Raw genomic sequence first — 15,102 nt, forward strand, 5'->3', positions numbered from 1 at the left:
TCCAAAGATAGGACTCTTTATTACAGCCAAATTTCATAAAGTACAAAGTAATGATCTCAAAACTACGAATATAAAGCATAAACCTGTACTTATGCATGGGGTTACAGAAACACCAGATACTATTCACTGCAAGGATGCTCCTGAGCCTGAAGTATTAGAAGCAAGGTACTATAAGCACATCATGTTGCCATTCTGAAGCTACTTCGATTCAATGGAGAGCCCTGCAGAGGAGAGGAATGGTGATACAACATTTTAGCAAGTCTTGAATTATGAGCTGAATCAAAGGAAGGAGGTATCACTGCACCCAGGACCCCTCCCAACCAGCTTTTGCCAGTCAGGATGGGCAGTCAAGAGCAAGAAGCTGGTCACATCATTGTAAGAGTTCTGTCCACATCATCAGGCCATATAAATTGAAATTGACCCCACAGAGTACTGCAATGGGCACCTCAACTAGAGTTGCAGTAACAGTGACATCCAAGGCGCTACAGAGCTGCGTGATTTTATCCCCAAAGCATTGTGCAAATGGCTCACAGCATGCTGCCAACTTCTGGTACAAAGATACTTTGGAACACTCAAAACAATTCTGCTGCATGGCTCTTCGAGGATACAATAGAGGCAGCAGAATAATCTCCCAGCCTGCTTCACTACAATTTAGGTCCAGGGTACCTCAGGGATTGCCTGAACCTTTTCATTGCTATTAGCTCTGAACCTTTTCAATTGCTCTGAGATTAGCAGCAGGAGTGTTGTTCCCTGAGTTGGTGAGGCTCATTTGACAACAATGAGAAACCAAACCTTTAGTGTCATTGGCCCAGTCCTTTGGAATATTCTGCCAAGAGAGTTTCAGCAGACACCTTCTGTGCCATCTTCTAAATGCCTGCTTTTTATTTCACCAGGCTTATGCAGACAATTAAGAGTTCATCCTCCACCATGGTTTATTTATGCTTGTTTTTAACTTCTTTTTCTTTTAAATTAGTTTTTATATTTGCTTTTTAAATGTAGTTTTTATCTTTTAAATGTTGTAAATCGCTTTGATATGTTTTGGGATTTAGTGGTATATACTTTTATAAATATATACAATAAATTAATCAATCACCACTACATTAAATTGTTTTAACCTGCAATCCTTCCATCACTGCACGAAGAATAGCTGCAGCTGCTACAGCACCAGGGTCTGGTCGATTTAGGCGGGATGAGCCAATGTAACTGGCCCTGCCTGCAGCTGCTTCCATATGTTTTGTAGACTCAGCAGCAGCCTCTGCCTCCTGCAGAAAAAAGCAAGACATTATAAGAGGAGAAACAGATACCTATGTGCTCACCATTTGCAAGGAATTAAGAGTAGATAGATACCACCAAAAGCTTTCATATGCTTCTAAATTTGAAACCATAAGCCCTCATCTGGACACTAGTCCTCCCCATTTCTGTTGTGATGTGATGCCTTTTAGTCCTAATGCTGCAAACAAACCACTTTAGGATTTTGCCTAATGATTTTAAGTGTTTGGTAATTTTTCAGATTGCAGATGGACTATTAGTGAAATTGATACTGTGTGCCTGATAATAAGACTTATGCTGATTAAACAATATGAGAATACACAGAACTACAGATATGGGACATATACTACATATCTATAACCTGAGAAAACTTGCTTATAGTTCCCTGCTCTCATCTTCCTAAATGATGCAAAAGGGTGTTGTTGTTGTGTACACTTTGGGTTGTAGGTACATTAACATACTCACTTCTACAGCTTTGGTCAGAACCTTCAGTGGATTAGTCTGTGGGTTCTTCAGAGCTCTGAGCTGCTCAGCAGCAGCACAGAGTGAATCCAGCTAGCAAAGAGACAAAGAATAATTAAGAGGACAATTGCATCTATGCTGGTATTAACAGTAAATCTGAATTAACAAGGCAACAACTCAAGCATGGCATTGTGTAGATATCCCCTAAAATTAGTTCCTGGGACACTGCAGATATGCAGCAAATAGCTGGAATGGAAGGGGCCTTAATGAAGGACAGTGCTAGGGCATATTACTCACCATAGTTCTGTCTCCAGGTGCAGCTCCTCCATACCTGTCAGATGAATACAGTTAGTAGTGTAGGTTCCACATGTGCATCCTTCCCACTGTAGAGACAGTCTCACTCATATAGCAAGGATGGAAGTAGCAAGGGAACACATGTATAATTACTCTGCTATAGTCATGTAATGGTCACACTCACCGCATCATGGCATCAATACCAGCATCCACGGCCGCTGACCAAGTTGCCAAATCATCATCAGTCCGTAGGGGCTGAGCAGCTGCTGTTAGAAACAGTCCATAGAGCTGTAAGAAAACAAAGTGGTTTCATCTCTGATAAAGTCTAGGGTAATAATACAATAATCAAATGCAGGATTTCTCTTTAGCATATTACAATTTCCACCTTATCAACTCCTACAGCTTGAGGCAGAAAATAGTTTAAAACGCAATAAAATCTAATAAGATGAATGAAACTTCTTTTTAGCAACAAGTGTCTTAACAAAGAACCTTTTAATAAAGTTTCCATTATTACAGCCCACCCTAGTTCCAAGGTGTATGGCACATCTTTTCTAATTTCATATCTGCCATGTTGTGAGACTACCTAACCACAAAGGCACCCACCGAGTATCAGACAAAAGGGGATATAAACCTGTGTCTCCATTGTCCAACACCGTTGCTTCATGAATTCCCTTTGTGATAGCTTTTGACCTCTAAACACAACAGAATGAGATGGACTAGAGTCCTGAGGTAGTAAAATGGCACTTCTGACTGTAGGCAAGAGATCACATTTGTGCATGATCCTCTACACTAAAAACATTTTGTAAGTAGAAATTAGCCTAACCGGACTCCTTTTTTGCTAGAACTTCTTTCCAAAATGTGCCCCACCTCCGAAGTAGCACAGTCTATTCTACTACAACTGTCTGTTGTATGAATAGACTACATTTAAATTTCTCAGTGGAAATAGTTTCAGTGTATTTTGGAACTACTACATGCATACAAGTTTGCTCCAATTTAGTAAAAGCTTTAATTTTTATGTTATGAGAATTTGCTGGTTCTGTAAGTTAGATATTATAATTTAAAAACTTAATTTCTCACCAAAAGAGCATTTATTGATGAGAAAGGGAAACAGTATTGCACTCTAAAGAGTTGCTTGTTGTAGGGCTAGTTTAAGTCTCACAACTAGGAAGCTCCCAGTTTCTCCATGTGAAAGTGTTTAAAATATTCTGATAATCTCCCACCCCGTATCCTAACATGAGCCACGTTTTTAGAGAATATGTGTCAGTAGTAAAAATGCTTATTTGCTACTTTTTCCGAACTGTTGCTTCTTCTCCCACTACATACACAAATTCTAGTAGTACCAATCACCCTTACATAATAGCAAGGAGCAACCTTAAACAGGTTATCCAAATTCTCTTAACACTCACCGCCCCCGAAGAACCCCCCATCTTCTCCAGCAGTAATTTTGCTAGGGCAGAGAGCAGCTGAGAGGGGTACAGTGGTAGAGGTTTTGACTCCACCCATTCCTGGATTGCTGAGGAAACAACACTCACTGGTTAAAATTGACAATCTCCCATCTGGCTAAGGGCCCCCTCCAGACTGGTGCTCATTGCAGGTATATTCTGCAAAATGTTTTTAAACACGGTAATAGTGCATAAATGGCAGATTTATTCTGCTGTGATGCTTCTCCAATGCTACCACATTACTGATGTCTGGAGAGGCTATCATGCAACAAAGAAGAACAAAAATGAACATTTTAAACATTTGTTTAAAAGAGCTACAGGTTTTCAGCACAGGATATGCACTGATTGGAACTGAAGCAGTATGACCATCCCAAAGCTTGGGACAACTCTATTAGGACCAAGAACACAAATAATCATGAATATACAATAAAAAGGATGTCTGGAGGGGCCCTCACTAATTTTGCAATCGTATTTTTCAACAACATAGGTCCCAAAGAGAGCTAAGCCTATAAAGCAATTCTGCAGATATGTTTCAATTAGTAGGGTAATTTGAAGCATCAAGGGGAAAGATCTCAACAACCTTTTTCAGTCAGAGTACATAGTTTTCCTACACCAACACCTTTTTTATCATATTCAATCTATGGCATCTCTGAAGAGTCCTTTAGCAACAGGAAGATTCAGAAAGGCATTTTACGTAGGCCACCAAGTCTTCTGTTACCTCCTGAACCGGAACAAATTTAGCACCTTTCAGCATATTCTTTGCTCTATTTTAGCTTAACAATATTATTATTATTTTAATTTATTGCCCACCCTTCAGCACGCTGGGATGATTTACAACAATTTAAAGTGCAACATTAAAAACATTTAAAACAACCTACAATCAGAAATACGGCCCAGAGGCTTCATATAGATGTTAAATAGCATCTATATGAAGATGCTGGGGATTCCAACACACTTTTTTATCAACATATCATCAAACAGCATATCTAATCCATCCAGCTCATATTCTCTCTGTTCTTCAGAAAAGTAGTACACCAGTGTTTTTATTCATTTAACTCACAACCCCAAGTCTACAATGGAACACAAGCTGAGGTTATGTGCTCCAAAAATAGCAAGGGGGTTTGTTGGAAGAGCACTAACCTCTGGCAGCTCGTGCATGTGTGCTGCCACAGTCTCCATCACCTGCAGCGCGATCTAGATCATTGAGCTCCTCTTGTAGGTTCAGCAGTGTGTTGCACACCTTCTCTAGAACTGCTCTCATGTAGGGGGTGGCTGGTGCTAAATGAAATGGGAATAGCTATTTCATTTAAATAGTGGTAAGGCTCCCAGTTTCACATTTTGTCTTATAGAGCAAGTACTGATGTTGCTATGCATTTCCCTTTCATATAATGTGTGAGTGTAAGGGTAAACTCTATCCAAACATATCACTTTATTAGCAGGCTATTTCAGTTCATGCTGGATTTTTCATCACTTGTTTACTCAGCACCTGATGAAACAGCTGAAAATATGTAATGATTCAGCTGAAAAGTTCTGTATTTGAAATGAATAAAGTAATATGAAACATTCTGCATGTGATATTTGATCTATGATGGCCCGGTCATGTGTATAAGTCACTTTGTGCTGAAGTCATTGTGAATATACATGGATTAACTGGTGCAGAAACAGAAAGGCCAGCTCACAGATAAACACATCCAATTGCTCGCATATGCAGAAAGAAATGCTACAAATACTACTACCTAGGAATGTATTTAACTTACAGATGGAGAAACTGGGGTATAAAAGGTTTTTTGTTTTCTATGTCATACAGATAATGAGAGAACAAGAGTGAAGCAAAACAGAAGCCAACATTTCTGGCAAAAAGGCATTTACTGTCCTGACCAGCCTTTTGCTCATCCAGTCCTTCAAACAGGACACAATGGCTCCTGTTGGTGCTGCTTGTGTCTCCAGATTACTTTCACTCTCTATGCTTCTTGAGAGAAGGGTATTCTGCCATCACAAAGGCAGAACCACAGTCTCAGCAGACAGGATGAATCTGGCAAGAAATTTATCAGGGTGAGAGAGATGATGCTTCAGCCTGTACCTTTAAATGGAAAAGACTCATCTTCCTCCTCTTCCTTGGGTGCTACTGACTCTCTCACTCTTTTCTGGCCTGAAACATGCACCTTGGCAGGTTGTGACCATGCAACAGCTGTAGTGTCAGAATCTAAAATTTGGAATACAAGAGTGTGATATACAATTGCTTATAGTTTCACAACACCATTGGTTCATATCCATGAAGTCATCAACACATGGACTCTTGAAAATCATCAGCATTTTTCTTAGCAGAAGCCAGAAGAGTCTGGTTATGAACCCCAAATAACCAAGCCCAACATAACAGAATTGGGCAGTCTGACAAGACAGGACTTATATTATTAATGAGAAGTTCAAATTTATTTATTTTGGAGTTATTCTGTGTGATCACTGGGCTTGTAGCAAGCTGGAGACATTTGGTCAAACTGTCAGGAAATGCTGCCATTTGGATCAAGGGAAATAATGTAATTTGTATTATCTATTTTATCTGTATTGGAAAGAGAATGTACTCATTACTAGGAAGAAAATGAGCCTCCAACATGTAATACATATTTTCAAGATATATACCACATACACACACATCCCACACACCCTGATCAATTAAGTCACAACTTATTTTCAAGTTGCAAATTTGAGAAGAAAACTGGTATCTCAAGAACTCACCAATGAGAGTCAACAGCTCATCGTCTACAAGCAAAAGAGTAAGGGAGACACCTGCCATTTCCAGTGCAGTCATAAAGGAGCCAACAAAAACTCGGGCAATATGGATGCCCCTGCTCTCTGTAGTGATGAAGCAAGAGAAACTAAGAAGCATGATTAGGAACATTACATCTCTGCCAGGGTGGAGCCAGATGGATTTATGAAAGGTATTGTGCATTTTTTTCCTGAACATCTGTGTGATCCTGATATCATAAAGGTTCTTCCCAATATATCCCAGTCTTGCAGAACATGACATACTGATGTCCCACAGTGATACAATGTTTGGTGGAGATACACCAAATTAAGCTTCAACGTTCTGCTGTCATATCTGGAACTGTGAAGCTACTGTCCCCAGTAGCTGATTGGTGCCATTTTTTTAAGTGTGTGATTTATTTCATTATATACATTTCAAGCCATTTGCTCTGTGTTTTCTTTTTCATTTTTTTTTACACACTGCACCTACTCTTAGCTTGTGGCATACTAGTCTGGACAGCATGTGCTCTACTGCTGAATCATCCCACCTTGGGTGTTGGAAAAGATGAGTTTTTCTAAAGTTGATCTAATAAGTAAAATTTGATGAGCTTTATCAAACAACTACATATAATCTTCATCGTAAGTATTCTAAACTTCTAGGCATCACTCTAAACATTAAATGCTAGTTTTGCACAATTAAGCATGCTCCAAATTCTGTTCTCACCTTTTAGGTATCTAGGCAATCTGGTATTTTACATGCCTCATTTATAGTTTTTAATTTTACACAATGCAGAATTAGACAATCTCACTTAACCAATATTCTAACAAGGGAAACTTACCAAGACAACGCACAGCAGACCCAGCCACTACACTTAATTCAAGGTAGGATAACCCACCCAAATTGTTCACCATCAAGACTACAGAAGCACCTGAAAGCCAAAACAAAGTGAGTAAGATTGAAGACTAATCTGCACACTATACTTAATATGCAAAAGGTGATGTAAAAAGTGATGCATGGCTATTGATCTACTGATCGATGACTGCTCAATCACACAGTAAATCTCCAGTCCAACAATTGCTGATATTGTAATAGAAACTCACTACATGACGTGATTTTACAAGAATTTTTGTATATATTGTACTGTATATATATTATAGCTCAGATACAGAAAAATAGCCACAGAAAAAAATATTCCCAGATTCCTCAGAGTAGAAGGAATAATATATAGGCCAACCTCAAAATTGTTACTCACCAGACTTGAGTCGCACACGTGAAGCGTTGGAGTGACTGGTCATGTGATCCAGCATTATTTTGACAACCTGATCTGCTGATGTTATCTGTGAAGAGGACATGTGTAAGGGGGCAGGGTTGTACTTCTTCATTAGCAAAAAGGTGACAGGCTACTTACCTTCATCCTGCGCACACCTGCTTCACCATGGATTCCTGCAGAGAGAGCAAGAAATCAGATATCAGTCATGGCACCTGCCATGACTATCTTCTTTCTAATAGAAGATGACTGAGTTTAAGGGCACTAATTGATGAAATCCTAGTCATGCTAGTCAGTGATATATAGCCAGTGAACTACACACAAAAGAAAAATAGTAAAAGAACATATCTGTGCCCTGTTAGTGTCTGACTGATAATGGCTACCCATGCATCATAGGTGATAGCACCTCAGACTGACCTCTGTGCCTGCAATGATGGAATGGAACTGGTCACAATAACTCTGAGCATGGTCAGAGTCCCAAAACAAACGGCATGCAGTCCCAAAGAGACAATGCTCATGAGGACATTCTAAAGAAGTAGATGGAAACGCATTCCTCACCTAAGCCTAGCTCAAGTTCATCATCAGCAAGCTGGAAGGTAGGTCTAGATCCAGGAACACTGCAGGGGGTTAGACTAACTCCAAGGGTGCCTGTGCAAAAATAAAATGCCACCGTCCATACAGATGTTTCAGCATCAGTATAAGAAAATAGACAAAAGTGTATGTTCTGCTTATACCCTGGGTTACAATGAACAACTCTAAATGTTACTACAATATTGCAATGTAGTTTTGGATTAAAAGGTGCAGTCTTGAGGATCACCTGCTAATTACAGAAACATTATTTGTTCATATTAATTAAACTTATATCAAGCTATCAATGGCTGCTCATCATGATAGCTATTTTACCTGCATTATCAGAGGCAGCATGTTCCTGAATACCAGTTATTAGAGATTAGAGTGTCAGTGTCTTATTGCACATCTGTTCTGCTTATGGAATTCCCAAAGGCATCTGGTTGGGAATTTAGGGTTCACATAGCTGGACAGATATGTCTTTGATCTGACCCATCAATGCTCTTCTCAAATTCTGCTCTGGTCAGACCTCACTTGGAGTACTGTGTTCAGTTCTGGGCACCACAGTTCAAGAAAAAGGTAAAGGTAAGGTAAAGGTACCCCTGCCCGTACGGGCCAGTCGTGTCCGACTCTAGGGTTGTGCGCCCATCTCACTTAAGAGGCCGGGGGCCAGTGCTGTCCGGAGACACTTCCGGGTCACGTGGCTAGCGTGACGAAGCTGCTCTGGTGAGCCAGCCCCAGCGCAGCACACGGAAACGCCATTTACCTTCCCGCTAGAAAGCGGTACCTATTTATCTACTTGCACTTAAGGGTGCTTTCGAACTGCTAGGTGGGCAGGAGCTGGGACCGAAAGACGGGAGCTCACCCCGCCACGGGGATTCGAACTGCCAACCATGCGATCGGCAAGTCCTAGGCACTGAGGTTTATACCCACAGCGCCAAGAAGGACACTGACAAACTGGAACGTGTCCAGAGGAGGGCAACCAAAATGGTCAAAGGCCTGGAAACGATGCCTTATGAGGAACGGCTAAGGGAGCTGGGCATGTTTAGCCTGGAGAAGAGGAGGTTAAGGGGTGATATGATAGCCATGTTCAAATATATAAAAGGATGTCACATAGAGGAGAGAGAAAGGTTGTTTTCTGCTGCTCCAGAGAAGTGGACACGGAGCAATGGATCCAAACTACAAGAAAGAAGATTCCACCTAAGCATTAGGAAGAACTTCCTGACAGTAAGAGCTGTTCGACAGTGGAATTTGCTGCCAAGGGGTGTGGTGGAGTCTCCTTCTTTGGAGGTCTTTAAGCAGAGGCTTGACAACCATATGTCAGGAGTGCTCTGATGGTGTTTCCTGCTTGGCAGGGGGTTGGACTCGATGGCCCTTGTGGTCTCTTCCAACTCTATGATTCTAAGTTCTTATATCTCACCTTTTCCTTCAATGACCTGAAGGTGGTGTATATGGTTCTCCCCATTTAATCCTCACAACAATCCTGTGTGGGAGGTTAAACTAGGTGATGGTGAATCCTGAGTCTAAATCTTATACACTAACTACAAAGGTTCAGCCACACAATTGGGGCTCTCTTCTTTTCAGGGATCATTAATTTGAAATCTTCAATACATTCACTGCATATCAAAAACATAAACCCTATAAAAGACAGCATAAGAAATTTAGCCAGCATGACCTTGCCAGACTGCTTGATTTGCCAAGTGTCAAATAATAATTTAGCCTTTGGCCAGATGCTTACCTCCCAAAGAGAGCTACTTAAATACTTACCCATTGAGTGTGCAACAGCAGTAACCCTGCGAGCAATTGAACTCAGACCACAACCTGCCTCAGACAGAGCCCCAGCTACCTAAACATAAACAACTGTAAGGAAAAATGTTGCTTTGATTTCTCAACAAAAGGATTACAGCAGATTAGCATACATCCCTTCACTTCATACTACAGGGACAAAGCCAGGTGTGTCAGGACTAAATGAGAAGAATGGCTGTGTGAAGAATCATGCTTTTAGGTGGCTTGGAGTTCAGGCACAATATGCAGGGAGGAATGCCTATGGGCAACTCACACTCTACAACATTCTTAGGCCTCAAAGCATTATTTGCACTTTGGCAACACTACTTTACAGTGGGGTCCTGAGTCAATGACAATGTTGGTTCTGAATTTGGGAATGGATGATTCCTACCTTGTGTATTAACACTGTGCCACATAGTCCTCTCCTGCCAGCCTTCTTCTGTTTGGTAAAGGCACAGTCGTCACCAATAACCACCATCTCCACAGAAGCCCCTTCTGCCCGTGCTTGTTCCAATGCCAGCCCAAAGTTCAGACGGTCCCCAGTATAGTTCTTCACTATTAGCAGTGTCCCAACTACAGAAGAGAGATGGTTTGAATTCTGTGATATTCCTCCCTCAAGAAAGATGTTCATCTACCCAAAATGATGCCATACCTGCACCAGCTTGCCTCACAGCCCGAATTGCTGCTAAAATGCTACCCACGGCAGGTGAAGTGAATACTGGACCAGCTACCACACCAGTGAGCATTCCCTTCCCGATGTACCCTGAGGAAAGAAGACAGGCATGGCAGTATTGCATCTGCTTTGGGAGCATCTTGCTCACACTCTAGTTCTGTGGCTGTTTATCTTAACTCCAATAACTGAATCCTACAGGTGCCAGGAGAACTGCAGCACAAAAGTTTTCAGTTCATGATGTCCAGAAATATGGGATCAAAGGATGTCCTCTTCTCTTTGTATTCATGAAATGCCAGTGTTAAGTGAAGTGAGGGAAACCAGATTGAAACTCTCTCCCCCAGACTCAAAGCTCCCATAACTTTGATCCCACTAACCTGCATGTGCAGGCTCATGTCCTGAACCACCTCCAGAAATAAGTGCCACTTTGCCCCGCAGATTCTCCAAGTCAGCACGTAATGCCACTCTGTGTCCATGCAGGATCTGGAGATGAGGATTACAAGCCACTGTTCCAGCCAATGCATCGTCTGCACAACCCAGAATTGTGTTCACTAGCTTCTTTGAACCCTAGTATAGGAAAACATCACAAAAGTTTTTCATACACACAGCCTTCCACATGGAAGTAGTTTCTAGTTCATGACTGTCCAACCAGCTTCAGACACTACAAGTGCTTATACAATTGTACCAGTGATTCATGATTTTGTTGTAATATCTGAAAAAAGAATTATTGCAAGAGACACATGCAAACTGTGTATAATGCTTGAGCCCATGCATTTCCCACGTCAAACACCTCTGAATAGCAGAGTGAAAAGACAGAACACAAAAGTAACTAGCACACCCATTCATTAGTATTTGCAATACCACCTGCTATTGCTTTTAAAAAATATGAAGATTGGGTCATTCACCTTCCATGCTTTCTGTCATGCCACAGACAGCCATTAGATTGGTAGAATTTGTTAGCCATTCACAAAAAAAAAAACTGTTCCTCTACATTAGCAGAAAGAGCAGCAGCTGTGAATCAAAACTGAGTTTTATGTAACAATGAAAGCATAATTTTGACACGTCCACTCTTTGTCTAAAGTTGTACCCAATATATTTTCCATTTAATTTTTTTAGTCTTCCAGCCTGCTTCATCCTATAGCATTATTATTATTACATTGACTTCCACAAACATCACCAGGTGTACAAATGCAACAAAAACAGCTAAAAACACAGAATATAACAGATAAATGTAAAAACAATACTAATTAGACAGTCAAACATGCAGATAGCAGGTGTCTGTCATAGCCTGACAGGAATTCTGTTCCACAGAACAGAGGCAGACACACCAGTTACTGTGCTTCGGAGGTCTTTAGAACATGAAAGTGAAGTAGGTAACAGTATGTTAGTCATTCAACAGTATTGTAATTTAGTAGTCATTTGGTCACCTGTAGCAACAAATAACTAATTCCAAATCATCAAGAGCTGGTCATGCAACTGCAACAGTATTAGTCTGTGACAACATCACCTGACACTTCTCATATTCCCTCCTAGTCCTAAAGAGTTGCAGACTCTTAATGGTTGAGAAATATCCATGTCCAGTCTTCAGAATGTTATAGATGCTGCACTTGCTTTTTTGGTTTTTCTTTTAGCTTGGGGCTAGAAAGAAGAACAAAACCATGTGTGCAGCTTTCCTAGTGTTGCTTCATGTTTGTGCAGGTGGCTCATTCTAGCGCAATATCTGGTAGCCACTTCTAAGGCCAGAAGGAAGGTGAAAGGGTTTCTTTATGAAGTCTCCACAGCATTTTTATGTAACAGACCCTGTAGAAGTAGATATTTCCCTGTAACTCCTGGGTCTTAGACTTAATCTATTGAAATCTTATATACTATGGGCCCCAAAGTCACATCCAGGTAATGCAATAAGGTTCAAATGGTCACAGCTGAGACATAACCCACCAAAAGAAAATGAGGAATTGACAATTTGCTGCCCAGGGAGATGTGTCTGGCTCCCTCCATGCTCACTTTTAGGCACCAGGTCAAACTCCTGTTGTTAAACTTTACGCAAACATTTGGCATGGGTAGTAGCCAAGTTTGGACTCTGGTCCTGATTTTCTGCTTCAGTGCATTTAATTATCTGCTGAGTCTTCTGACTGCATTATTAATTGATAATTATTAGCCAGTGTGCCCTTCAGAGCTATACAAGTGGGAGCTGCCACAAAATGTTGCAGTGCAGAATATCCCTTTTCAGAGTTTCAGCCAGCTATGCCTTCTTTCAGGATATTCAATCTCCCTGTCTGTTTTTCTGTCTCCCTCCATCAGTGGGATTCTATGGCCACTAATCACATGCCCAGTCCTTCTGTCCTCATTAAGTTGTTCAGTTTTCCATCACCCCAATATATTTTCTACTTCTGCAAACCTTCAGGTCCCCACCCCAAGCATTCCGACACTTCTCTTTTCATTGGCTTCATAGTCATTTGACTGGGCTTCTAACAGTGTATATACTTGCTTTATTATTTCTTTGTACCCTAAGCTGTCCTGAATATTCCTGAGTGAACACAAAGGCAGAATACAAACACTGAAAGGGACCGATACAAAGAGACTGAAGTTTGACTCCCAAGTCACAAGTTACCCTGTTTCGGATGCTTTCCCCCATTCCGCAGGGCTTTAGAGACTTAATGGAAGGGACTCTCTCCCTTGCTTTCCAATGATCGCCCAAACGCAGCTGACCAAAGCCAATTCTCTGCTCTGACTGAGGCAGAAACAGTGCAAGGGCAGCAGTGCTGGATCTGAAGCAGTTTTCTAGCCCAAGTCCCAAACTCAGCCTACCTCACAGGGGTTTTAAGAGGAGTGGGACAGAAACGCAATAACATCCCTTCCCGCTGCCTCACGGAGACCAGACGTTTCTGGGTCTCACCTGCATGCTGCCCCTCTGGAGCTGCGACTCCGGGCTACCAAGCTCAGCAGGATGCTCCGAGAGCCTGTGGCCGAGGCGAGGAGGGACACCTCCTGCTCCTGAGGGAGAGAGAGAGACGGCGGCTGCTCAGGGGCGAGAGGCGAAGTCGCTTCTGGCTCCCGCGTGGCCTGTCACTACTGCCTTTACGCGCCTCCCTTTTCGAAGGCGAGAGAGACTTCGCCCTGCAATCCAAACTCCGCCTGGCTCACAGCATCAGCCACGCGCGCCCTGCCTGACAAGGGGCGGCGGGGAAGAAGCCGATTGGCCGACGGCAGCGCGAGCTCCGGCAGTTGGCGGTAGCGCGCAGGGCCAGTCACGCTCCGCACGGAGTCAGACGGGAGGGGGTGGGGGAAGTCTCCCCGCCCCCTTTTCTTTTCCTCGGAGGAGAGTGGTAAGGTTTACTCTCCTCTGACCGGAAGAGGGCGCTGCCACTGCCGCGCGCGCCTCAGCAGCCCCTCTCGTCAAATTTCCCGTGGTGCCCGGCGCGGGCGCTCTGGCGATTTCTCTCTGGTGCCGGAGGTGGTTGGTGGCCTTTGGAGACTGTGCTACCCAGCGCTTCCCCTCCCCGTCCTCCTCCTCCTCGCCCCGTCGCCTTCCGCGGGTCTTCAGCAGCCCCGCTCCCCGATACCGCCATGTCGTGCAACTACGTGGTGACGGCACAGAAGCCCACGGCCGTCAACAGCTGCGTCACCGGTAATGGCGGGAGGGGGGTGCCGTGGAAAAAAAGCGGGGGGAGGGGAGGCGCGGGCGGAAGAAGTCGGTTAGGGGGCGGTTAACGGCCCGCGGTGCGTGGAGGGGAAGCCCAAAGCGAGGAGGGCCGCGTGGAGAGGGAGGATCGGCGGCGGCGGCGGGAGGAGCAGCTTCCCCTGCGGCCCCGGCAACTTCGCAATGTTTTGTCTCGGGCCCAGGACACTTCACCTCCGCGGAGGACCTGAACTTGCTCATCGCCAAGAACACCCGCCTGGAGATCTATGTGGTCACTGCGGAAGGGCTGCGGCCCGTCAAGGAGGTGGGCATGTATGGAAAGATCGCCGTCATGGAGCTCTTCCGGCCCAAGGTGAGCTTTGCTCTTAGGGACGAGCTGCGAATTTTGCACCCAGAGTCTTTCGCTTGTGTCCTGGAGCTGGATGGCCGCAACCAAATACTGTCCCGGCATCGGGGTCCACATGACCTTCTCCTTGCAGCTGTTTGTTTGGCGGGCTTGTACCAGCTGTTCAGAGTTGGTGCTTAGTATGCACCTTTTAATAGGCTCTGCATCTCCCCATTGTGCAGTGTTACTACTAGCTACAACAACTTAAAATTCAGAATTAAAAACAGCCAAAACAGAGGGGCCCCTGCCTGCTAGCTGTTTGAACTGCATGTTTTCTTATATTCCAATAATACGCGGGAAGAGTTGTTTCAGTTCTGCTTTGAGGGCAGTGGTGTAGCGTGGGTTGTCAGCACCCGGGGCAAGGCAAGTAATTTGCACCCCCTACCTGTGGATTTGCGCCCCCTAACCCTAACCCCCAGATGTTGCGCCCGGTGCAGCCGGCCCCCCCTGCACCCCCCACGCTATGCCACTGTTTGAGGGTGCCTTTGAAAAGCATGTTTGCTTTTATGGTATGACTGTGTCCTCACAACTAGTGACTAGGCTGAATTTGGTACGTAAGGGTGATGTGCTCAATGCCACTT

The 15,102-nt window shown here is 43.4% G+C and overlaps 2 protein-coding genes across 6 annotated transcripts in view; one reads left to right on the forward strand and one right to left on the reverse strand.

The window, feature by feature from the left end:
• TKFC (triokinase and FMN cyclase) lies at window positions 1-14,131 on the reverse strand. 5 transcript variants are annotated; one of them, XM_081930653.1, is made up of 20 exons: window positions 14,016-14,131; window positions 13,393-13,490; window positions 12,007-12,137; window positions 10,877-11,066; window positions 10,482-10,592; window positions 10,221-10,402; window positions 9,812-9,890; window positions 8,036-8,125; window positions 7,619-7,653; window positions 7,463-7,547; window positions 7,049-7,138; window positions 6,201-6,317; window positions 5,548-5,670; window positions 4,608-4,745; window positions 3,432-3,538; window positions 2,210-2,313; window positions 2,029-2,062; window positions 1,735-1,824; window positions 1,116-1,262; window positions 1-221 (listed from the first exon to the last, which is right to left on the reverse strand). In XM_081930653.1, exons 5-20 carry the CDS (start codon window positions 10,573-10,575, stop codon window positions 180-182), a joined length of 1,557 nt encoding a protein of 518 aa, XP_081786779.1. In that variant the 5' UTR covers window positions 10,576-10,592; window positions 10,877-11,066; window positions 12,007-12,137; window positions 13,393-13,490; window positions 14,016-14,131; the 3' UTR covers window positions 1-179. The 5 variants fall into 5 exon arrangements, with proteins under 5 accessions (XP_081786779.1, XP_081786777.1, XP_081786778.1 ...); XM_081930651.1 differs by lacking the exon at window positions 12,007-12,137; XM_081930652.1 differs by lacking the exon at window positions 14,016-14,131 and having other exon boundaries at window positions 13,393-13,705.
• Window positions 13,988-15,102, forward strand: part of DDB1 (damage specific DNA binding protein 1) — a 26,029-nt gene continuing 24,914 nt past the window's right edge. The window contains exons 1-2 of the mRNA XM_081930448.1: window positions 13,988-14,124; window positions 14,340-14,488. Of these exons, the coding sequence (XP_081786574.1) occupies window positions 14,064-14,124; window positions 14,340-14,488 (210 nt within the window). The 5' untranslated portion in view covers window positions 13,988-14,063. The remainder of the gene's footprint in view (window positions 14,125-14,339; window positions 14,489-15,102) is intronic.

This window comes from Podarcis melisellensis (genome assembly GCF_964234715.1).
Source record: "Podarcis melisellensis genome assembly, chromosome: 1".
In the NCBI taxonomy this organism is placed as follows: Eukaryota; Metazoa; Chordata; class Lepidosauria; order Squamata; family Lacertidae; genus Podarcis; species Podarcis melisellensis.

Bases quoted from the DNA above. Each gene is read 5' to 3' on its own strand.
- TKFC (XM_081930651.1), bottom strand. The intron at 9,891-10,220 runs GTAGGAATCATC...GTTTATGTTTAG, and splicing joins GCACAGTGTTAATACACAAG to GTAGCTGGGGCTCTGTCTGA. The intron at 7,139-7,462 runs GTGAGTAACAAT...TTTGGCTTTCAG, and splicing joins ACGTGTGCGACTCAAGTCTG to GTGCTTCTGTAGTCTTGATG.